The sequence below is a fragment of the Typopeltis vanoorti genome, chromosome 8 (genome assembly GCF_054136105.1).
Source record: "Typopeltis vanoorti isolate ZY-2024b chromosome 8, IOZ_Tvanoo_1.0, whole genome shotgun sequence".
Taxonomy (NCBI): Eukaryota; Metazoa; Arthropoda; class Arachnida; order Uropygi; family Thelyphonidae; genus Typopeltis; species Typopeltis vanoorti.
Genome location: NC_143556.1, coordinates 120,461,828 through 120,488,703, shown reverse-complemented (window position 1 = coordinate 120,488,703; position 26,876 = coordinate 120,461,828). Strand labels below are relative to the sequence as shown.

Below are 26,876 nucleotides of genomic sequence, written 5' to 3'. Positions count from 1 at the left end.
ATTTTCTGCATGGTATACAAGCATCAGTTTTAATTTGAAATCCCATGCTGCATTTCCACCTAATAACAATGTGAGACAGTCTTTTGAAATTTTATATCCATGGCATGACTTTTCACTGGCTGCTATAAAAGTGTGCATGATGGCAACTTTTCCAGAATAATCTTGTTTCATCAACGTTAAATATTTGTTCATCTTTGTAGCCAACTTTTTGTATGATTTCACTCAATTCCTTTGGATATCTTAAACAGCCTCTTTATTTGCACTGGAAGATTCGCTTTCGCTAACAATACGAACACTGTGAAGACCAGTTTGTTGCTTAAAACGAAAAAAAAAACACACACACACACTCATGACTTGCCGTAAAATTTTCACTAGTTCCCTCATCTTCGTTTTCTATATCATCAATAGTCTTCAATAATAAATTTAGTTTAATCCTTTATTCAACTGTAAGCAAAAAAATTTCACCTGAAAATATCTTCAGGACTGAGGTAACGTGGTACATTCCTTGGCAACTTGTAGCCAAGGTGGACCAAGCTCTCATCACTCCTTGTCTCAGTATCTCCCATAATGCAAAGCACATCTCCTTGCGGACATGCATTAAGGGAAGTGCCACTACCCAGACTAGTTTCAACCTTTATTGAGGTCTCGTCAGTGGGAGGCAGACCCAGAGTGGTGATACTAAGGCAGAAGCAATGGAGAGGTCATATTTACCTATACGAGTTGCCAGTCGGTGTACCACCTTATTATTAAATTACTCTGGATTTAGAGAAAGATGTAGGAAGTTCATTTTGCACTTGGTTAGACTATAATAAATTTAGTTTAATACTTCCAAGTGTAAGCAAACAAAGTTTGTGCCTGAAAATATCTTCAGGACTGAGGTAAGGTGGTACATCCCTTGGCAACTTGTAGCAAAGGTGGACCAAGTTCTCATCACTCCTTGTCTCAAAAAGAAACTGGTCTGGGTAGTGGCCCTTCCCTTAATGCATAGCAGTATACATGTTCGCAAGGAGATGTGCTTTGCATTATGGGAGATACTGAGACAAGGAGTGATAAGAGCTTGGTGCACCTTTGCTACGAGCCACCTTACCTCAGCCCTGAAGATATTTTCAGGCACCAACTTGGTTTGCTTACACTTGGATAAAGGATTAAACTAAATTTATTATAGTTTAACCAAGTGCAAAATAAAGTTCCATCATAGTCTTCAAGTCATTGTAAAGACAATGCTTTGGCTTGAATTTCCATTTGACTAAGCAGAACTGGCTTTTGAGTAATTCTTCGATCCATATGGATAATAGCCACTACATATTTACCATCCGAGTGCTTCTGGTTTTAGTCATTATTTTTGATAAATAAGAAGCTGTAGCCATATCTTGCGATTTGTATTGATCTTTTTTTTTGATAAGTTTTCGAACTGATGACTCATCCATTCCTTTATCACGACCTATTTTAGCAAAGATTGCAACTTCATGAAGCTTGATTATATAGAGCTTTTGTTCTAAATTGAGCCATTTACATTTCTTGGTGACAGAATCACTTTCACGTTTTCTTTTTGCATTCATTATGTAGTTTTTTTAAATGGGATTAAAATTTAATTATCGCAAATCAACTTTACTGTAGATTTCTGCATCGAAAACTGATAGACATAGAAGCTAATTCAACATTAAAGTTCACAAATGTCCACTGCTTACTCATACTATACCTAGCTTGCACATTAAGACAATGAACATAATGCTGTGTTTACATTCTCACTGAGTCTAAGTATATACATACATATACAACAGGGAACTCCCGAAAAAATTTGAAATATCGTATCACATAACTTTAAAACCGCACAAAAAGAGACTTGACTGTATAAAGAGAAAAAACCGAAAAAAAAAATAATTTTGTGTACTAATTTTTTAGGATTTAAAACTGGACTATGCGAGGTATTGCTGTATTTGTTCCATTCAAATTATTCCCAAAATTCTTTATTCTTAATCTGTTGCTACTGAGAATTTGTTTCTGGTTCGTCATTCTTCTTGTTATTTGATGTTTGTTTGGATTCTATTTCTTTTTTATCAATGCATCATACTATTGCCTAGTACAGGAATCTTTTAATGAAGAAATTCTAGTAGCTTTGTTGATGTATCTTTCTGATTTTGTTATTTTTAGTTACCTTGATTTAAATTGGATTCTCTCTATTAACCACAATTAGAATATAATTAAAACCTCAAAATTGCTCTTATCTAAGATGAACTCACTGCTTAAAACGTGATTATATATATAAATCAAAAACTGATTTAAATCCTTGTGCTAAGTCTATTTTTTTTTTTATGTTCAAATATTGAATTCATTATTCTCATATTGTAAATGACACAATCTTGTAACCTGCATCCACTATGACATCCTATATTCACCTAAACTACCAAACCTGTTTCTGATTCAGGTATTTAAATTTGCTACTAGTAAATAATGTTTGATAGTTTTATTTCTGATATGCTGCAATTCTATATAAAAAGATGTACTTTTCTCCACCCCCATCTTCTGGCACACGTATTACGCAGCTTCAATAGTTTGCATTTAATAATCGTTTACTTCAGTATCTTTCTCGACAGTTATGAATAATGATGATAACCTGCTTTTTTTTTTTTTAAACTCCATTATAGATCTATAATAGCCATTTGAAAAGCTTGAAAAATTGTGAAACATTGTGTCCATGCAAAAAATTTCTTGCTCAAAGATTCGCCCCCCCCCCTTTTTTTTTAACGATATGTCACAATAAATGAATAGGAGTTCCACAAAATGATTAAAGTGCTGTGCTACGGTTGTAGAAGTTTTTTTTTTAATAAATAAAAAAAATTATTTTGTCCAGTTTGCAGCTACTTGCCATGGGTGAGTAGTTTACTCACACATGGCAAGTTTACTATTATTAACACAGTTTACTATGTAGTACAGTTTATTACATCTTGAAATACTTCTTGTATATTTCATGTTTACATTCCAGATTTTGACATTACATGTCCTTGTAAGATTATTACCACAAATCATCAACATGAAAACCGCACAAAAAGAGACTAGACTGTATAAATGGAAAAAACCGAACATTTATGTATAAAAAAATAATTTTGTGTACTAATTTTTTAGGATTTAAAACCAGACTCGTATACCTGACACATATCCTCAAGGGATGTACAGGGTATTATAACAGTGCTACATGAACTCACATCATTACTAACATCTTATCAACAATTTTTATCCAAATCAAACCTTTTCACTGTATCAATCCACCTATATCTTGATCTTCCTCTGGGTCTTTGTTCCTGCCAACCTGGTGAAAACACTTGTTTTGCTAATCTTTCCACTCTGATTCTGTTAAGTCATAATACCACCTAAGATTAACTCGACTAACACATTCCTGTAATAAATTAATTTTAATCCTTTATCTAAGTGTAAGCAAACAAAATTTGCCCCTGAAGTATCTTTAAAGGATTAAACTAAAATTATTATAGTCTAAAACTTCCAACATCTTTCTCTAAATCCAGAGTATTTTAATAATAAGGTGAGACACCTTTCAGCAACTCGTATAGGTAAATATGACCTCTCCATTACTTCCATCTTAGTATCACCACCTCTGGGTTTGGCTCCCACTGATGAAACGTCAATAAAGGTCGAAACCGGTCTGGGTAGTGGCCCTTTCTTTAATGCATAGCATTATACATGTCTGCAAGGAGATGTGCTTTGTATTATGAGAGATACTAAGACAAGTGCTGAGAGCTTGGTCCAATTTTACCACGAGTTACCTCAGTCCTGAAGATATTTCAGGTGCAAACTTTATTTGTTTATACTTGGATAAATAATTAAACTAAATTTATTATAGTCTAACCAAGTGGGAAAAAACTTCTAACACATTCCTGGATGATAACAATGTCTAGATCTTTCCTAATAGCCTCGTTTTTGATATGATATTGCCATTGTCAGCATCACGCCCTAATCTTTCTCAGGACTCTAATATCTGCGGTCTCTAGTCTTTGGTCAGGTGTTTATTTCTAACCCAGCTCTTAGATCCATATATTAAATTTTTTGAACACCGTCTTGTATACAGCTAATTTAATGTTTCAACTAATATTTCTCTTATCTCATATAAATTTATTCAGTTGATTTCCTACCATACTGGCTATGTTGATTCTGTTGCATATTTCCATATTTAATTTACTGTCTACACTCAAAATTGTGCCTAAGTCGTTGAAATGTTTGACTTGTTCCATAGGTTCTGCATTCAGGATGCATTTGATATTTTCAATGCTTCAATCTATTTCCATTGTCTTTGTCTTGTCATTGCTGATTTTCATACCAAATTTATTATGACGGGGTGCTTAAGGGTCAACGCTGTATAACTGAGAGGAGACCTGAACATAGCCTTTAAAGGAATGCAGAGAACCGACCAGGGATTCTGACCTAATGTCCAATCCTCACCTTCTCGTGGTGCACCCTGTTGGGTATCTAATTGGAAATTGAATGAATGAGGATGGACTGACAATTTGGGATTTAGCCGACCAAATTGTATTCTTATTGGTTAAACCAAAATAAAAAATGATGGTACAACATGAATAAATTTCATGCTGGCTGGGGCGTCGCCCAGTTAAACAAGGCCTCCGTTGTTTTCACCAGGGAACCAGGGCGAACAGCGAAAAGTCAGCTACTGGAACAAATCTGAAAACAAACCCCATCACCAGAATTAAAGATCGGTACTATCAACGTAAGAAGCCTGAATGGCAAAGAAATGGAGCTAGCGGAGGAATTAGATAAGTACCAGATCGACATAATAGGGGTGACTGAAACAAAAAACACCAAAACTGGTGAGATCTTTCTGAGCAATAAATACAAAATGTTATATTCAGGCAATAACAATCAAGGAAAAGAAGGAGTAGCCACAGAATTCAACACAAAATATGAGGCTAATCTTCTTGAATGGAAGTCAATCTCAAATAGTGTAATGTGGGCAAATATGAGAATGGGGAACTGGACAATGAGACTTATTTGTGCCTATGGTCCCACAGAAGGTTCTACTAAGGTAGAAGTGGAGGAATTTTTTGAAGCTTTAGAAAAAGCAACTAACACAATGAAAAATTGGTCCTTGTTGGGGATCTAAATAGCAGAGTAGGAAATGATTGTGAGACATACAAAAATATTTTGGGAAAATTTGGAGAAAAGAGCAAAGCTAATAATAATGGCAAATATCTGTTGGATTTCTGCTCAGGACATGGACTGGTTATTACTAACACCATGTTCCAACATAAAAATGTGCACAAATTCACATGGAGAGAAGAGGCTAGGAATAAGAAAAGTCTCATTGACTATGTTATTGTTGATAGTGATGTTTTCTCCCTGGTGCAGGACACCGAGTGTACAGAGGATTTGAAATTGGAAGCGATCACTATTTAGTCTTAAGCAGGATAAAATTGAATTTCATACTGAAAAGAATAACATGTAAGAAAGTTTTAAAGCGAATAAAAGTTGAGCAGCTATCAGATGTGAACTGTAGACTAAAATACACAAAGATTATTGAAGAAAAAATGAAAGAGTTTGAGAACAGGAATCAAACCTTGGAGATTCAGTGGCAAACTCTGAAGAAAACATTGATTGATTCTGCAGAGAGGCATGTGGTGAGGTTGTCTCTAAGGATAAAAAAATCAGAACTCCTTGGTGGACACAGGAAGTTAAAAAGGCAGTGAAGGAAAAGAAGAAAGCATATCAAAAGTTCCTGTCAAATAAGTCAGCTTGTGCCTTAGAGAATATAGAGACAAATGCAAGAATGCTAAACACTGTGTAAAACTAGCTAAACAAAGGTCATAGGAGGATTTTGGCATGAATATAGAAAACAAATATCAAGAAGGTGGCGAAATATTCTGGAGGTTGTTGAAGAAGCTTAGGAATGGATGAAAGAGTGCTGTAAAAGGAATTAGATATGATAAAGGTGACATGAAAATGGGATAAAAAGATATCCTTGAAGTATGGAGTAATTACTTTGAAAAACTTCTAAATGAAACAAGCAGTGATGACAGCATAGTGGTAAAAAACACTGACCAGGCATGCAGTCAGGAATACATATCCATACTTAAAGTAGAAAAAGCCATCAAAGGCTTGAAATGTGGAAAGGCAGCAGGAGTAGATGATATTCGATCAGAAATGCTAAAGTGTGGTGGTATAAGAGTCTTACAATGGCTGCACTGCATAGTTCAGAAAGCCTGGACAGAGGGACGAATTCCCGATGATTGGAGTAGAGCTCTCATAGTACCCATATATAAAAAGGGAAATAAAACTGGACGTGAGAATTACAGAGGTATTTCCCTACTGAGCGTTCCTGCCAAGATCTATGCAAGTATACTTGAGAAACGGTAGAGAAGAATTGTGGAAGAAAAGCTTGGTGAAGAACAAGCTGGACTTAGGCCAAATAGAGGCTGTCAGGATCAGATCTTCACTTTACTACAAATAGTCGAGAAAGCATGGGAATATAACAAAAATCTGTATTTAAGTTTTGTCGATTTGGAAAAGGCATATGACAAGGTGCCAAGAGAGAAGCTATTCAATACGCTGCAGTTATATGGTGTCAATGGGGCATTATATCAAGCAATACTTAGTCTTTATTTGAGTTGTAAGTCAGCAGTTAGAATTGAAGTACAGGAAGATGGTTTAATGTTAAATCTGGTGTGAGACAGGGATGTACATTATCCCCTCTGTTATTCATTATCTATATGGATCACATTATGAAGGAAAGTGACATTAAACATGATATAAAAATTGGAGATGTTAATGTCAGCTCTTTGCTTTATGCAGATGATGTTATACATCTAAATAAATCTGCTACAAGTCTGCAAAATTCTCTGACTAAATGGAATAGCTGTTGTAATAGATATGGTATGAAGGTCAGCAATAAAAAGACAAAGACAATGAAAATAGGCAGAATCATTGAAAATGTCAACTGTGTTGTGAATGGAGAACCTGTGGAACAAGTAAAATATTTGAGCTACTTAGGCACGATTTTTACTGAAGATGGTAAATTAAATATAGAAATAGACAACAGAATCAGCAAAGCTGGTATGGTGGGAAGTCATTTGAATAAATTCATATGGAATAAGAGAGAAATTAGTTGGAACACTAAATTAGCTGTATACAAGACAGTTTTCAAACCAGTTTTAACTTATGGATCTGAGAGCTCGGTCAGAAGTAAAACACTTGACCAAAGACTAGAGACTGCAGATATGAGAGTCCTGAGAAAGATTAGAGGCGTGAACAGATGGCATCAATGGCAATATCATATTAAAAACGAGGATATTAGGAAAGAACTTGATATTGTCAGCATCCAGGAATGCGTTAGCAGAGCTAATCTCAGGTGGTATGGTCACCTAAACAGAATGGGCGAGGAAAGATTAGCAAAACAAGTGTTCTCTGCCAGGTTGGCAGCAAAACGACCCGGAGGAAGACCAAGATATAGGTGGATTGATACGGTACAAAGTGCTTTAGACGACAGAAATATAAGATCTGATAACGTTGAAGTCTTGACAAGTAACAGATTGATTTGGAGGAAAATTGTAGATAGGAAGTTAGTAATGATATAATTTTTTCATGTAGTACTATCATATCCTGTACAACCCTTGTGGGTACATGGCAGGAATTTGATGATGCCCTTTGGTTGAAAATACCGTGATTTGAGTTTTCTTTATAACTCTAAGAAGCTTTAATCACAGTTTCCATCATGGAAAACAGGCAGATCATCAAGAATTTACAGCCACAGTATATGGTATACAGATTAAATGCCCTATGAAAGCATTAACTAGGTTACCCAGAAACCAAATTACTTGGCTGACAGGCCACTGAGCCTAACATGCAAGAGAAGATGAGGTGAAACAAACTGGCTTGTAAGGTCACAAGGCTATGATATGACATCTGGATTAATGCGTACAGTTCTGATCTACACAGTAGAGCTCTGGTTTCAAAGGTGATGCAGATACATTGGAGAGAGCGTAAATAAGTGTTAAAGATATTGAATTTTGTGGAATATAGACTATGAAAAGAGATTGAGAATATGTAGATTGCGGACACCAGCAAACAGAAGAAAGAAGGGGTGATATGATAGAGACCTACAATCTTTTGAAAGTTACGCAGCATACCAGTAAATGGGATTTTTAATTTTTCAGAGGGTGAGGAGAGGACTTCCACAAAAGTTGAAAATAAATGCAGTCAAGCAAGGAGTGAGTGATAGATTTCTCTCAGACCAGTGTGTGATTGAAACTGATTGTCTTTGAAGGTCATGAGTGCAGCACATGTGAATAAATTCAAGAATAGGTATGACAAGTGGAGTGTGATGAGTAGCCTCCCTCAATGAGTCAGACTTCATGGAGATCTCTTGATTTCTACAGATGTTGGATTGACATCCCAACATATGTAGAAACTTCTGTCACCAAAATTTCTGGCTGATTAATGCAGCCACAGCTGGGGAGTTATAAAAGTGCTTCATAGCCATTATCGATTTATAAAAATAGTCACTGAGACTTGCAGTGGCGTCTAAATAACACAATGGCCTTCTTCCATTTAATCCTAACTTGCCATAATGATGGTAGCAAATGTATTTCTTTGTTCTGAGACAGACATTAACAGATCTTCCTGTCTGTCCATAGCATACCATGTTTTTCATACACCAGGATGTGACAGAGGATGGAGTTTGTATTTAGGTGAGTGAATTAAGGTTCTGATTCATCCTGGATATATGGAATAGGAATAGCAGTGCTTTGTTCTTGTGGAGAGAAGGAATGCAGTATTTTTATCTACTTTGTAAGAGCTATAAGTGTTGGCCAATAAAAGTATAGCAAAGGTAGTGAAATTCTGTGGCAAGGACTGCAGCACTAGACCTATGAGTTAGTGTTTTCAGGATTCATGATATTAAATTGGATGACACAATGTGATTATTTATGCGAGTATCTTCTAATGTGTTGACTTGCTATAAACAGAAAAAAAAAAGATAGCAAACCATCTGAAAAATGAGTAAGTAGTGTGTCAAGAAAGGGTAGACAGTTATTTGATTCTTTTTCCAAAGTGAAGTGTATTTTATAATGTTGGCTGTTTAGGTTAAGTTTCAAAGAGATTTGATGTGTTTTGCCTATAGGGCCAAAGGACAAATATATCTACAGGTATTTCAAATGAAAGTACTCTTATTCAGAGCAATCTGGCGAGAGAATAATATACAAAATACCCTCAAACTTGATGGGTACCTCTACCAGATCACGGGGAAGAGATTTTGACAATAAAAAAAGTTCAAAAATGACTAATATGCTAAACATGACACTGTGGGTGTGAGAAAATTACATTAATGTGAATTGGATGGCATGTGGTTGTGCAATGATTAGAGTCAATGACAGTTATTTACAGTTGTTTATTTAACTCATTTCATAAAACAATCTTATACAAAAAACATATTACACAGAGATGATGCTGCAAGGAGATTTGGATGATCAATGGAGGTGACATTCAATGTTGGTGTTAGTGCAGGACTAACAGCTGATACTGCCATACAGCATTGTTTGCAGCAGAACGCAACTGATTCGTTGAAAGGTTTCACATATGATGCGTCATTCAAATCTGCCAGGTGAAGAATGTGCTCCAATACTTAGAAGTAAGCCCAAAGTCGCAGGAGCTAAAGGTCTTTTGATTGCAATGACCATTTCATAGAAAATGAGCAACACAATAATTGTTTAACTTCATATGTAGAGGGGGTGCTCTATCTTCAATCAACACTGTTGCATACAGGCACCTTCTTGGTTACATTTCAGGGTGACAAAACTGCTCAACATGTCCCGATAACATGCAGCAGTGACCATGCAGGTTACATGTCTGGTTCCAAAAAGGAATAAATGTCCTATCAAGCTGTCCTCTATGGGCTAGGGGAAAAAAAAAACATGTTAATTCAGAGAAGGTAATCTAAATGTCTTAGAATGACTGTCTCCCAGATCTGAAGGAGTGAGGTTAGGAGTGTTTCATTCTTCATACCGATTCTAAAAACAGTCTAAGGCCTATAGTGATGTCAACAAAGCACAGACATTTTCTTGCATTTAATCCAGTGTAAAGGAATATCCCATTTTGACCTGTGATAAAAGATGATTACATGTTCAAGGAGGATGTGCAATAGATTGTGGCTGATCCTTTGGAGAAGAAAGAGAGGAAAGTTGCTTGAAGGCAACTTTATGAGATTACATTAATGAACTTGAGCTTTTTCATTGGTACCTCAGATATAAGGGATTGGAATGGTTTTGTGTGATCTTACACTCTTTTGTAGGGGTTGCAGTAACTGGCTAATAATGCTGTGAGAGATTAACTGAGTTCCATAGTAAAGGTTGTCATCAGAACAAATAGTTCTGCCTTAGTGTGTGTTTTGACAGTGCCATACTGCCAGAATGAATGGTGGTGTGCGACTACTTGTGTAAGTAAACTTTCCTGTGTGTGTGTGTGTGTGTGTTGTGTGGATTCCTATAAATAGAAAAAGGTAACGAACTGTTTTGTAGTCACGTATATAGTGCATCTACAAAAAGAAGACAGTTGTTTCTTTTTCTGTAGTGAAATGAATCTTCAAATTCCTGCCATGTACCTTGTAGGAGTGCACAGGATATGACAGTACTACATGAAGAACTCAAATCATTACTAACTTCCTACCAACAATTTTCCTTCAGATCAATCTGTTATCTGTCAATCCAACATTATCACATCCTATATTTCTGCCTTCTAAGGCACTTTATACTGTATCAATCCACCTATATCTTGGTCTTCTTCTGGGTCTTTTTTCTGCCAACTTGGCAGAGAACACTTCTCTTAATAATCTTTCCTCTCCCATTCTGTTAAGTGACAATACCATCTGAGATTAAGGTCTTTTAAATGCAAAAGACAATGTCAAGTTCTTTCCTAACAGCCTCGTTTTTGATGTGATATTGCCATTGATGGCATCATGCCCCTAAAAAACTTAAATACAAATCTTTCTTACATTCCCACAATTTCTCAACTATTTGTTGTAAAGTGAAAATTTGATCCCGACAGCCTCTATTTGGCCTGAATCCAGCTTGCTCTTCACCAAGCTTCCCTTCCACAATCATTGTCAACTCTTTCTCAAGTATACTTGCATAAACCCATCAGGAACACTCAGTAGGGAAATACTTCTGTAATCTCACTTTTTTATTTCACTTTTTGTATATGGGTACTATGAGGGCTTTACTCCAATCATCTGGAATTCATCCCTCTGTCAATCCCTTCTGAACTATGCAGTGCAGCCACTGCAAGACTTTTATACCTCCACACTTTGAGCATTTCTGGTCGAATATCATCTATTCCTGCTGCTTTTCCACATTTCGGGGTTTTTGATGGCTTTCTTCTACTTCAAGTATGAATATGTATTTCTGATTGCATGCCTGTTGAGTGTTTTTTTTTTTTTTTTTAATCACTATGCTGTCACTGCTTTTTTCATGTAGCAATTTTTCAAAGTAATTACTCCATACATCAAAGATATCTTTTTCTCCCGTTTTCATGTCACCTTTATCATCTCTAATTCCTTCTACAGCACTCTTTCCTCCATTGCTGAGCTTTTTTCAACAGCCTCCAGAATATTTTGCCCTTTTCCTGATATTTATTTTCTATGTACTTGCCAAAGTCTTCTCATGACTTTTGTTTAGCTAGTTTTACAGAGTGTTTAGTTTTTTAAATTTGTCTCTGTATTCTGAGACACAGGAAGTTAAAGAAGTATCTTTAACTTCCTGTGTCCGTCATCGAGTTCCGATTTTTCTATCCTTGCAGACAACCTCGCCACATACCTCTCTGGCTGAATCAATGAATGTTTTCTTCAGGGCTTCCTAATGAATTCCCAAGGTTTGGTTCCTGTTCTCAAATTCTTTCATTTTTTCTTCAATAATGTTTGTGTGTTGTTCACATCTGAGAGCTCCTAAACTTTTATTTGCTTTAAAACTTTCTTACATGTTCTTTTCAATATGAAATTCAGTTTTATCCTGCTCAAGGCCTTTCTACATTCTATATGAGGTGCTATCAAATTCCAAATCAGGAATTTGAAAGTGATGACTATGTTAATGCCAACTATTTGTATATTATTTTAGACTACTATAAAATCCAAATGCCTTATTCTAAGGAACTTACTTTTCATGCAGTTTAAGTACTCTATGAACAATGGGAATATCTCTTCCTTCAACTTTAAACACTACAATATCACCCACTCTTATTGGGTCCTCTTTGTGGTTTGTTAAGAAAAGTAAATCACCCCTATGAAAAGCTGGCTCCATGCTTCCACTAGAAATAAAATGAGAAATTTTAGTTACACAAAAATACTCATAACATATACAATACAGAATTACAGGGAATGTGTTGAAAACGCTACTACTCGAGTCCTTTGGTTTTACAGGAATGGGCATGATTTTTTTTTTTTTTTTCTCAGAGTATCACCATTATCAATTCCTGATATGTACTCTCAAGGGGCTCATAGGACACTAATAGTACTCCATGAATAGTTCTAAATTACTAACTTCACATCATAACAAAGCAATCACATAATATATGTTGTTGTTGTTTTTTTGTGTTGCTTCACTCATTTCTCAAACATTCAGCAACTAATTTTTCACCATCTTGCAGAGGGGAGCAGTGATTTGCTTTCCTCTCCTTTTTTGAGGGGAAAGTTGAACTTAAGATTAGCCCAATTCTTTGACTGTAGGGCATAATATTTCTACAGGAGTTCCATTGATGGCCAATCCCACTACAAGTAATTTATGCAGCCATATATTGTCTGTCATACATTAAACACAAACAATACTTTGGCACTCTACATTACTGAAGCAGGAATCTATTTCATAAAACTACACGTTAAACTGCATACAGCAAATGAGTAAAGTGTATTTGTGTAATACTCGATTAGTTTCCTTCTTAAGTACCAGAAGAATCATGTAACAAACAAAAATGCAATTAGCAGGTGGTAAACACTGTGTGTGTGTGTGGAGAAGGCAGATTATGTAGTGTGAGAATGACATGCAGTATCCTCTGCAATGAATGCTTGAACTTCTAAGATAACAAATAAATTCGAAAATCAAGGTACTATGAAAAATGTGGAGTAAGAGGATGAGTCCAAAGGCATGATTTTTCAGACACATGACTGCTTTCTCTCTAGTTATAACTAAACATAAATGAAAGATGTAAAAAATACATCTTTCTTTTCTTCATTAAGAACAGAAATGCCAGCCAGGTTGGCCAAGTGGTTAGCATATCTGCTTTCCAGCCAAAAGGCTGCGGGTTCAAATCCTGCTGCAGGCATGGATGTTTGTGATTGTCTGTGAAAATACTAGTGGTAGGGAGTAGATGACATTGGTGTAGATGATGTGGTTCGTTGTAGCTGGTGGAGAGTTGTAGAATAGGTGCCTTCCCTTGATGAGTCTCTGGACTTCCTGGAGGTATTACGCAATAATAATAAGAAACTTGCCCCCACTTATGTTTAATCAAACTAACAAAATGATAAACCATTTCCAATGACATTTAGACTGGCAGATAATTCCTATAATCTACCTCATTCAACAATCCATCAGCTGTATCAATAAATTTAAAACAGCAGTTAACAATCTATTAACTGTATATGTACTCTAGATGCAGTTACATAGAATGTTATAATTTAAGTTGTTACATTCCTAATTTACCAGTTTTTTTTCATTTTTAAACATTCAGGAGAAGAGAGACAGAGGATAGCAACTCTCCATTATTTTGTGTTCATTCATATGTGAGGAGATACTCCTCATGAAATGTGCTTTATGTTAAATGTTTTATTTTTCTTTACTTATACTGAAGGACTGACAACACAATTGGAAGAAAGTCAGACTACTGATGATATACATTCATGATTAAGCACTCTAAAAAGATGTTACTTATTAAAGAAAGAACTACAGTATTGTTTATAAATTTTGTTAGTTCAGATGACTTATTGAGGGATGTTGTGCAAATTGTACAAGTATATTTTGCAAAACACTACACGAAAATGCCTTCTGCACTAAAAGTGAGTTGTTGAAAGAGTGAGAGAGCAGAGTGATAGAACAAATCTAAAAATGTCAATGTAGGAGAGACAGAACCTTACATAGACTTCAAGTATGAGCTTGAGAGAATGAAGAAATGTTTGGTGAGTGGTGCTGCTGTGAAGGGAAATAAAAGCTTGACTAAGTGAGATCAGGGAGAATAAAGAGAGATGCTTGATGATAGTGTGACAAAATAGTTTTCAAATCATGAAGATTAATGACATTAGTGAGACTATTAAGGAAGCATATAGGTTATGTAAATGAGGTGACTGTTTTCATAGGTATGAATGATATGAAAGGTGACAAAGTATGGTTATGATCTGAAGTTAGGTGTCTAGAAAACATGCTGCTGAATGTGAGAATGGAAGTGTTCAGGGAAATCAGAGCTACTGGACAAGGGAAACAGGTGAGTAAATGCTGTCGATATTAAGGCAACTGTGAGAATGATCAAAATATGCTGAATATACATAATAAGTCAAGTATGAATCTGAATAAGATAGGAAAACAAAGCGTAAGGGTAACTGGAAAATCAAGAGTTACTATATCTATACTAATACTGCCAGAAACATCTGGAACAAGTGAAAAAGGGTTTTGGTGTTTGTTAGTGCTATATGACCAAAGATTACCAGTATTAGCAAGATGTAGACAATGGAAGATGACAGTTATTGGAATATAATGTGAGGGGCATAGTGTTTTTTGGAAAGGATAGAGAGAACAGCATGGAAAAGGAGTATTACTGATGAAAGTAAGCAAACTATGGTCAAAAAGAGCAGTTCAAAAACTAGAAGATGGGCACTTGAAGCAATTTTTGTGAGACAGAACAGTACAAAACATAGTCACTATTATAAGTTAGGGATGCAAGGAAGGAAGGAATGATGAAGATGTATCAGCAAATAAGCTTCGATATAAATTGAGACATTCAATACAGAAAGAGAACAGGACAAATGGGCAGAAGGAAATGGAATTTATACAACTCAGAGAGAGAATTCTCAGGCAACACAGGATGGCGAGTTCCAGGAGATTTGAGTGGTGGATCTTGTGACTGCAGAGAATTTACCTATAAACAGGGTAGATCAATGTGTGTCATTGTCTAAAAGTCCAGGTCAAAAGGGATATATACTGAATTTCAGAGTTACTAATTACAATAAATTAAAGAGACTGCTGGGGAAGCAGTGCCACAGCATAAGAAACTGCAGTGGAAGGACAACAGTAGTGGTGCACAGTAAGAGGAGTATTTGAAGAAAGCAGTATGAGACACGATAAAACGGACTAACCAGAAAAATATGCACAATTTACAACCATAGCAGACAATGCAGATAAGATTAATTTGCACCATTATAAGCAATATCAGGTTTCTAAGAAATCAAACTGCTTGGCTGCGATGGGCCATTGAGCCTAACACAAAAGAAGAGGTTCTGTATAAAAGTATTGTTAATAAGTTGTAATTCATGCTTAAGATCACACTCACCAGCAAATTGTTACTGTTCTGTTTTTGAAGGGCATTAATGAATTAAATTTTTTTTGAGTGAAAGAAAAATTACATATGGATGTATTGGCTGCTAGGCATTGGCTTATGGTAGACAGTGAAAAATAGACTCACACAAAAGATGCATGACAAATGTAACCAGAAATGGAAGCGTGTTCTGGTTTTCAATTTCAGCAAGATATTGAAAGTGTTTCTCTGCTAATGTGGTTGATTGTTAATAGTATGGTTGATCAAATTAGTGAGGCTGCATCCAGTATGGAATGTAACATAGTTTGATGACTTTCATAGAGCAAGCCAGTAGATAATTCTTTTGGTATATTTTAAAATGATTACTTAACATGGTGGGTCGCCTATGGGATAAAAGCGAAATAACTGGGAAGAGACCTCCACATCACTTTGAAGGAATGAGCAGAAATGACTGGGCTTTCTGACCTAATCACCATCACATGGTGTGTGTGCTGTTAATAGGTATCCACTGGGTTACTGAACGAACAAGGATGGGCTGGCAATTTGGGACTCAACAGACCAAATGTACTTGATTGGTATAAATCATAAATACACATATGATGGCACAATATGAGATTTCATGCCAGGTGGGTTGTCCCAGGTGTTTGTCAAGAACAAGGGAGAACAGTTAAAAAAAGTCAGCTACTGGAACAAATTCAGAGGAACTGAAGATAGGAACCATCGACATAAAGAGCATCAACAGAAGGGAAATCAAACTTGCAGAACAACAGGCAAGATCCAACTAAATAAATGTATGATGTTATGTTTATGCAATAACAATCATGGAAAGGAAGAAGTAGCAACAGCATTTGACAACAAACATCAAGAAAAACTTCTTGATTGGAAAGCAATTTCAAGTAATGATATGGGCACACTTCAAAATAAGGAAATGGACAATGAAGCTTATTTGTCCTATGGTCTCACAGAAGGTTCTTCTAAGGAAAAAGTGGAGGAAGTTTTATTTGAGTCAGAGCAGACAGCTGAATAAGAAACTGGAAAAAAGTGATCATTGTTTGAGATCCAAGCAGCAGGAAAGGAAATGGATTCCACCAAGAAAATAGATACATTTTGGCAAAATGGACCAGGGTAATAATAATGATAAGTAATTGCTAGATTTCACCTCAGGACACAAACTAGTAATACTAACACCATGTTCCAACATAAAAATGTGGACAAGTTCACATGGAGAGAAGACAAGAAATAAGAAAAGCTTCATGCAAACATTACTGAAAAAATATAAGGCAATTTGAAAACAAGAACCAAACCTTGAGGAAGTGGTAAACTCTGAAGAAGACAATTGATTCAGCTAGGAAGGTATGTGGTGAAGTTGTCTGCAAGGATAGAAAAATAAGAACACAAGAAGTTAAAGAAGCAGTCTTGGGAAAGAAGAGATCAGACCAAAAGTTCCTAGCAAATAAGTCAGCAGATGCCCTAAAAGAATACAGAGAAAAATGTAAGAGAGGTAAGCTGAGTGTAAAAGTAGCTAAACAAAAGTCATAGGAAGACTTGGATAAGAATACAGAAAATAAATATCAGGGAGATGGGAAAATGTTCTGAGTGTATTGAGGAAAAAAAAAAAAAAAAACAGAGGAAAGAGTACAGCAAAAGGAATGATGATAATGATAACATGAAAATTGAAGATAAGGATATTCTGGAGTATTTACTTTTAAAGACTTAAATGAAACAAGGTGACAGAACAGTAATAGAAAATTTTCAAGAGGAATGAAAACAGGAGTACACACTTGAGGTAGAAAAAGCCATTAAAAACTTGAAATGTGGGAAGACAACTGGAGTAGATGATATATTATTGTGAGACATCCTCAAGGTGTCCAAAGATTAATTTTTATATCTTCATATTTGACCAGAAATGCTCAAATAAGGAGTTATAAAAGTTTTATAGTGGTTACATTATCCAAATCACCAGACAGGATCAGATCTTTCTGCTTGGAATGACATTTACATCCTGCCTCTCCTGGCATAAACACATCACATCGATAGCTTCCTCAGCATCCAAAAATAGATATTCTCTTCCACTCAAGATGATATTTTACACCCACCAAGTTATTCATTCCATACAAATTCCGAATCCACCCATCCTTAGAATACTTACATCCTTAGAATGCTGCTGACACATCTAGGATAGTGAACCTAAACCTCCCTAAAAATTGATGATGCCAACCAGAGGAGAGCAAATTCAGATCACAGATTTACTTGGCTCAACCTGTTATTTCACAGATGCAATGCTTTAGCACTGTGTGTTCTATAGATACTTCCATGATAACTGTTCCAATGAAATGAAAACCATCATTCTTCCAATTCTTTTTGAGCATATTAAAAGAAAAGCAGAGGCTGTCCAGCATCCCTTTTCAGTGCAACTGAAAACACACAATCTGCTTCTTTTCCTTCTGTTGTACTCCATCTCTGTCCTTGGAAGAGTCTTGCTTATGAAGTATTTTCAAACAGGCACAACCTGAAACTCTTCAAGAAAAATGAATAAATGAACAGTGAATCAACTACTGTCTCACTCCTCACTCGCACAGCATATATGGCAACGATGTGCTTTCAGGTTCTTTGCCTTTGTGTATGGGAACTATATATTAAAAAAAAAAAAAAATCAGTATTTAATTTACCATAACTAAAAATTACAACTATAGCTGAAGTATTTTACTTGTTCTATAGTATGTATGTGCTTCACTGAAAATGCAGTTGATAATTTCCATGTTTTTTGACTTTTTTTTTCAGTCTATTATTTTTAGCAGTCATTCAATATAAGGAATCCTAAGGACTTGTACTGGATTCATTTAGGAATAAAATCTTCATAAAGAGCTAAGCTGCTCAGTGGAGATAGTGTGAATACCAGATTTTACATCAAATCATCTAAGTAGAGTTTTGTAAGGGGGGAGATCAACAAGTAGTTTTTGTCTCAGGAATTACCAGAAAAAACTCAACACCTTTCATAAATTTAAATTTACAAATCTAAAAGAGAAATGTGTAATTTATTATAATTTTTAATAAGATGATTATTGTATCATACAAATTACAGACAATCATTAGCATTTTATTATGAATTAATGAAATTATTTAACAACTACAATATATATTATTCGTTATTTTATTCATCTAGTTGTGTTTCTTTTAAATATAATACAATAATATTACTGTTACTAATATGACAAAAAAAGTACAACAAAACAGCCACATGCAATACACTTTTATTACATTTAACTATTCCGAGTTGGTTCATTCTCAGCAGTACTCTACTTACCAACAGGCAGTTTGTTATTATGTTGGAGGTTTAATGGATTTTTTACAACACTCAAAAAGAATTAAAATAGAATTTAATACTTCCCATATTTCGCCCTAGTCACTAGGACATCTACGGGGATTACAAAAACAATTAATGTAACATGCACACAAAAACTTACAATACTAAGCCCAACCACGTGGGTGACAGTCCTATCTAATGTCCTATCTAGGTGGAGCGCCCTCTAAAGGCGGTAGTAGGTGGCCTGGAATGTAAGGTGGGACCTCTGGTGATGAGTGTTTCCCAAATCTTCGGAAGCTTAATGCAACCATATTTGTTAAGATTTGGTTGGTTTCTGAGAGCTGCTGCTGCTGCTTCTAAGAAAAGTCTCTCTTTCTTGAATTTGCTGCTCCACCACAGTTTGGACACCACCCACAGAGTATCATGGTTTTCTTCCATGATACTCTGTGGGTGGTGTCCAAAACATGGTCAACCAAGCCTGAATGGCCATAGTTGTGTTCCTCCAGGCGGATGGATGCTGATCTGCCTGTCTGTCCAAAGTACGCAAGCTTACAGGAACAGGGTACTTTGTAAACAGAGAGAGAGGAGGGAGCTGATCTTTCGTAGAACAGATATGGGTAGCAAGTTTGCCGTAGGGCTTATATGCTTTGTGTAGGTTGTACTTTTTTAGTATCTTGGCTATTTTTTCAGATGTGCCACGGATGTAGGGTATGGTGATGGCATTTTTAAAATCTTGTTGACGAGAGGGACGGGGAATGGGGCAGGAATCAATTTTTTTTGATACTGTGTTCGCTGTAGCCATTGGAGAGGAAAGTTCTGTGTATGTGGTTAAGCTCAGTAGTGAGGGCGGTTCCACTGGAACAAAGATTGTGGGTTCTCTTGGTAAGAGTTTTAATGATGCCATATTGTTACGAGGGGTGGTGGTGGGAGAGTTTGTGAATGTATCTGCCTGTGTGTGTGTGGGTTTTCTATATACAGTGAAGGCAAGCGTGTGACTAAGGTGTCTAGGAAGGGTAAACAATTATTCTTTTCCTTTTCCACAGTAAACCAGATTCTTGGATGTAGGCTATTGAGATGACTGTGGAAGGAATCTAATGTGTCTGGGCCATGAGGCCAAATAGAGAACACGTCATCTACATATCTTAGCCAGACAGATGGTTTGAGTGGGGCTGAGGCTATGGCTCGTTTTTCAAAATCTTCCATATAGAAATTGGCAAGGGGGGGAACCCATGGCAGTTCCCTCTATCTGCTTGTAGATTTTGTTCTTCCAAGAGAAATACCCAGAGTTGATGGCAAAGGAAAAGAGATCTATGATGTCAGAGGGAAAAACGTTTTCTAAGAGAGATAAAGTGTCAGTTAAGGGAATATTGGTAAACAAAGAGGAGATATCAAAGCTTACTAATATGTCTGTATTATTCAAGGTTAAATTTTCTGTGAGGGCTTTAAAGTGGGTCGAGTTTTTTATATAGGAAGCAGAATTTCCGGTGAGGGGGGACAGAGTTGGCCAGCTGTTTAGACAGTCTGTAACAAGGTGCATTGGTGGCATCTACTATAGGTCTGAGTGGGGAATTGGGTTTGTGGATTTTTGGTAAACCGTATATTCGGGGAGAGGAGCAGAAAGGTTTAAGTTTTTTCGTGACATCAGGGGGCCAGGAGGTTACTTTTTTAAGTAAGATATTTAATTTCTTAACAAAGTACTCTGTTCCTGTAAGCTTGCGTACTTTGGACAAACAGGCAGATCAGCATCCATCCGCCTGGAGGAACACAAGTCGTACATCGTTAAACACAACTATGGCCATTCAGGCTTGGCTGACCATGTTTTGGACACCACCCACAGAGTATCATGGAAGAAAACCACCATGCTCCACCACAGCGAATTCAAGAAAGAGAGACTTTTCTTAGAAGCAGCAGTAGCTCTCAGAAACCAACCAAATCTTAACAAATACGGTTGCATTAAGCTTCCGAAGATTTGGGAAACACTCATCACCAGAGGTCTACTGCCCTTAGAGGGCACTCCACCTAGATAGGACCTTAGTGTCACTCACGTGGTTGGGCTTAGTATTGTAAGTTTTTGTGTGCATGATCATCAAATTCCTGCCATGTACCCTCCCAAGGGGTGTACAGGATATGATAGTACTACATGAAAAAAAATACATGATTATTAATTTCCTATCTACAATTTACCTCCAAATCAGCCTGTTACTTGTCAAGACTCCAACATTATCAAATCTTATATTTCTATCATCTAAGGCACTTTGTACTGTATCAATCCACCTATATCTTGGTCTTCCTCTGGGTCGTTTTGCTGCCAACCTGGCAGAGAACACTTGTTTTGCTAATCTTTCCTTGCCCATTCTGTTTAAGTGACCATACCACCTGAGATTAGCTCTGCTAACACATTCCTGGATGCTGACAATGTCAAGTTCTTTCCTAATATATTCATTTTTAATATGATATTGCCATTGATGCCATCTGTTCATGCCTATAATCTTTCTGAGGACTCGCATATCTGCAGTCTCTAGTCTTTGGTCAAGTGTTTTACTTCTGACCCAGCTCTCAGATCCATAAGTTAAAGCTGGTTTGAACACTGTCTTGTATACAGCTAATTTAGTGTTCCGACTAATTTCTCTCTTATTCCATATGAATTTATTCAATTGACTTCCCACCATACCAGGTTTGCTGATTCTGTTGTCTATTTCTATATTTAATTTACCATCTTCAGTAAAAATCGTGCCTAAATAGCTGAAATGTTTTACTTGTTCCACAGGTTCTCCATTCACAACACAGTTGACATTTTCGATGATTCTGCCTATTTTCATTGTCTTCGTCTTTTTATTGCTGACCTTCATACCATATCTATTACAACAGTTATTCAATTTAGTCAAGGAATCTTGCAGACTCGTAGTGGATTTATTGATAAGTATAACATCATCCGCATAAAGCAAAGGCTGACATTAACATCTCCAATTTTGATATCACGTTTAATACCACTTTCCTTCATAATGTGATCCATACAGATAATGAATAACAGAAGGATACTGTACATCCTTGTCTCGCACCAGATTTAACATTAAACCATCTTCCTGTACTTCCTTCAATTCTAACTGCTGACTTACAACTCAAATAAAGACTAAGTATTGCTTGATATAATGCCCCATTGACACCATATAACTGCAGCATATTGAATAGCTTTTCTCTTGGCACCTTGTCATATGCCTTTTCCAAATTGACAAAACTTAAATACAGATCTTTGTTATATTCCCATGCTTTCTCGACTATTTGTCGTAAAGTGAAGATCTGATCCTGACAGCCTCAATTTGGCCTGAATCCAGCTTGTTCTTCACCAAGCTTTTCTTCCACAATTCTTCTCAACCGTTTCTCAAGTATACTTACATAGATCTTGGCAGGAACACTCAGTAGGGAAATACCTCTGTAATTCTCACATGCAGTTTTATTTCCCTTTTTATATATGGTTACTATGAGAGCTCTACTCCAATCATCAGGAATTCGTCCCTCTGTCCAGGCTTTCTGAACTATGCAGTGCAGCCACTGTAAGACTCTTATACCACCATACTTTAGCATTTCTGGTCGAATATCATCTACTCCTGCTGCCTTTCCACATTTCAACCCTTTGATGGCTTTTTCTACTTTAAGTATGTATTCATGGCTGCATGCCTGGTCAGTGTTTTTTTAAAATTTTTAAGCAGTGATGACAGCACTGCTAAATGAAACAAGCAGTGCTGTCATAACTGCTTGTTTCATTTAGCAGTTTTTCAAAGCAATTACTCCATACTTCAAGGATGTCTTTTTCTCCCGTTTTCATGTCACCTTTATCATCTCTAATTCCTTTTACAGCACTCCTTCCTCCATTCTTAAGCTTCTTCAACAACCTCCGGAATATTTTGCCATCTTCTTGATATTTATTTTCTATATTCTTGCCAAAGTCCTCCCATGACTTTTGTTTAGCTAGTTTTACACAGTGTTTAGCATTCTTGCATTTGTCTCTATATTCTCTAAGAGCACAAGCTGACTTATTTGACAGGAACTTTTGATATGCTTTCTTCTTTTCCTTCACTGCCTCTTTAACTTCCTGCGTCCACCAGGGAGTTCTGATTTTTTTTATCCTTACAGACAACCTCAATAAATGCCTCTCTGGCAGAATCAATGTTTTCTTCAGAGTTTGCCACTGAACCAAAATAAAAAAAATGATGGTTTTTGTGTGCATGTTACATTAATTGTTTTTGTAATCCCCGTAGATGTCCTAGTGACTAGGACGAAATATAGGAAGTATTAAATTCTAATTTAATTCTTTTTGAGTGTTGTAAAAAATCCATTAAACCTCCAACATAATGTCCTCACAGCACTTAAGCCTCTACACAAGAAGGCAGTTTGTTAAACAACCAAAAATCACTATTACTAGCTAATAGACTTATTTACACTCTTTACGGTATGAATGTATGATGATTACTTTTTCATTTTGATTTTTAAATTCAGATCACATTTGATAACTAGCTGGTAATGTAAAATTATTTTATAATTTTTAAACTTTATAATTATAATATTTTCAATTTAACTTCAAAATGAAAATAAATTAATCTGAAGTTTGGAAGCACTTTAATAAATGTAAGAATGAGGAAGCAGCTTGGTACAATTTTCAAAGGCTGATTTCATGTAAGGGATTGAGCATGTGGACTTATAAAGCATTTAGAACATATCCATGAATCACATTTTAAAACAAGGACTGAGATAAATATGAAACCTTCAAGTAGATCAAAAGAATTAAGACTGTTCACTAAAACAAAAAAAACTAAGTGCAACTGTATCTAGATTGGCTGCCAAAGTTGAATCTCAATTTGAACAACTGCCAATAGTTCTTTTCTATGCAAATCAATTTCTATGTAGAATCATGTATTACCAAAGAACTAGTCTGATAAAATTATTTGGAGTTTTATAAACATAAAAAATAGCAAATATCAAAAGAATTAGCAAAGCTGATCATTCATTTAGTCTTACTTTGGATGAATAGGAAATGTATTGAAAAAAAAAACTTTCCCACCTTTCTCACTTACTCTACTGCTTATTATGTTTATCCACCTTCCGTATTTATAAGTCGTGTGCCTATGAACACTGAAAAATGTATTTGTCCGACTGTGCCATCATTATATCAAATATCTGACATAAGACAAAATTTCCAGTAGATCTCTCTTCCCCTTACTAGTGTAAATTCTGTCAACAAAGTTTATATAAAACAGTCATGGTTCTTAAGTAATAAAACTGCACTTTTAATGCTTTAGTTATTTCCCACTCACAAGTCCGATTAGTTTAGGCATAGTGCAGTTGTAAAATAAAGGATAAGGCAGCATTCTTTTAACAAATAATTAAAATGCATTTATTTACACATAATACATGAATTAAACAATAGGGAAATTGCTTTCTCTGTCCATTTATAAAATCTTTAGCATGAAATTAGAACCCTTTTACTTCAACATTAAATAATCTCTTTAACACAAAAACGTATGTACTCTCTGCTTACAATTCCAACTTATTAAACTTCTAGTTTACTCACAAAGAGGTTAGCTAACTCTCTGATAAGTTAATTTTACAAATTTTATATCAACTTCCAACATGCCAATTGATTCTCTTAAAGACACTATTGAATTACTATTGAACAATCTCTTAAAAGTCCATCTACAACCTACTATCAGAGGGAATATACAAAAAGTTTGAACTTACAGAAGACTCTGCATCGCACATTCAGCCAAAAGTCTTTCACTACAGTCCTATGGCATTTCTTTCATCTCAGATCTCGAGGTTCCTTCAGGAATGTCTGGCATTCAGCAGTATCTCATCGGGAAAATAGTGGGCTGTGGACTTCGACTGGCAAAAGGTTGTTCTCCCACGGCAAAAAAGAAAATCGAAATCTTCCGAGCGAAGTTGCTTCGGGTAATTTACATCGCTTTATTTCCTCTGCTTGGGCTCGCCATAAGGCCTGGACGACTGGCTTTTCTATTTGCCATTTCCAATAGCTCTAACTGCCACCTCCAATGACCGTAATTGCCGCCAACTAACTCTCTTATGGACTCGAATCTGTTCCCTCTCTCTGGCAATAACTGGAAGCCCCTTATGCTCTGCTCAGTCTCCTTTTATTTTGTGATCTCGGGGTCTTGCACTAAGGGTAGCAACCCCGAAGAATTTGGTATGACTCTTTCATCTTCTTTTTAGTTTAACCCGTTCTTTGTTCTCCTCTGTGTAATCTTTTGATCGTATTTTGCCAGGAGTGGAAACTTGTCTCTAAAACTAGTGGACCTCTTGGATACTTTGCTTCTCCTTTCGGACCACGGAAACCTCTCTAAACCTAGCGGCACTCTTTAAAACTAACTTTAAAGGTGTTAGCGCAGAATTTGTAGGCAACTTTTACATACAAAACTAGTAAACAACTTTCCTACGCTCTTACACATAACTATATACAAAGTTCTGATGGGAAAGCATTGCCTTTGTTTTCGACGTTAAAACAGTAAATACATTCACTTTACACAGGGTTAACTAAATTAATATTTTGCAAAATATACATAGAAACAAACAAGATTATTTACAGTTCTCACGGGACTTGAACTATGTAAAAAATCGATGTAGAGCGCTTTGGTATTTTTAAGCTGCATCGAGATTTTTACACTAGGTCATAGTTTAGAAGGATCAAAGTCAAATAAAAGTATGAAACACATGTTTATTAACTTTGAAATGCAAAAGCATTGTATATGCAGAAGAGGCAAGTTAGTGTGTTTCTTGCTTGCCAATCCAATAAGTCTATTTCAACACAACAATCATGAGGCAGATAGAGAACTAACATTACATGGGAAAACACAGTCCTAACACATCAAAAGTATCCATCTGGGTACCACTGTTGACTAAACCCTGACATTTCAAAAACAGAGGAAACAATGGCAAAATTAGAACAGGGAACATCCTGCAAAAACTTCTAATTAAAGTGAAGTATTTATTGATACCTTGAGAACCAAACTTTTTTGCCTTATGTTTTGCACCTGAAAAGTATACATGCCCGCAACCTCCAAACTATTAAAGATTGAAACCGAAAACAAATCACAGGCTGCTTAAAGCCAACTCTCTGGAATAACTCCAACTATTAGAGGAATTATTCTTAGTGAAGGAGTACTTGCAACAGCTAAATAATTATAGCCATCCAATGTATGGCCAAAAAATCCAGAAAGACAGTCTCATCTAAAGCTATAGCTGTCTTCTACAGAACTACTTTATAATGAAGCAGCAGAGTTCAACCAAACTAGAACTCTGACAAAAATCACATGATACTAACATCTGGAATAAGCTACCACCTCATAAGCATCTAGAATGACTTGGAAGAATATGAACAAGTTACACATGAAGATGAGAAAAATCCAAAACCTCAAAAATTGGAGTTATCTAAAAGATTCAGATCTTTTCAAAGAAACAAGGGAACATCTTTTGGTAAGACCTCAGCTGGATACATTGCACAACAAAGATTTGGCTTAGATGCTATTTGGTGTGCCATGTTCTAGAACTGACATCTAAATTTGTATGCTCGTGTTCTTTCTTATATGTTTCAACTTTTATTACTATTGTATTTTTACTGAGAATTGCAAACTGTACTTCTTATTTTATTATCTGTGTAACTGAGTTGCTGATTTTACATTGTTTCCAATGGACATGAAATAAATAAACATTGAAGGAGAAAACTGTCCCATAAAAAACTAGCAGTGTAAAAATATTAAAAGAATAGGAAATTGTTTAAATTACATGAAATATTTGTAGAATATGAACTTATGAACTATGAAATATAAGGAGTGGAGTAAGACAAGGATGTATACTTTCACCACTTTAATTTATATATTGAAAAGGCCATTCAAGAAACTAAAGATAAAATAAATAGTGGCATAAAGATAAATGGTAACCTTGAAAAATATAAAATGAAAATCAGCACACATAAGACTAAAATCATTGTTACAGGCAAAATCCCTATCAATATAGAGCATATACACATCAGAGGGAAACAAAT

At 35.8% G+C, this 26,876-nt stretch overlaps 1 protein-coding gene across 1 annotated transcript in view; it reads right to left on the bottom strand.

The window, feature by feature from the left end:
* Nucleotides 1-26,876, bottom strand: part of twr (signal peptidase complex catalytic subunit SEC11 homolog C twr) — a 144,228-nt gene that overhangs the window by 81,840 nt on the left and 35,512 nt on the right. Inside the window, exon 3 of the mRNA XM_090396293.1 lies at nt 12,163-12,312. Within this exon, the coding sequence (XP_090252419.1) occupies nt 12,163-12,312 (150 nt within the window). The remainder of the gene's footprint in view (nt 1-12,162; nt 12,313-26,876) is intronic.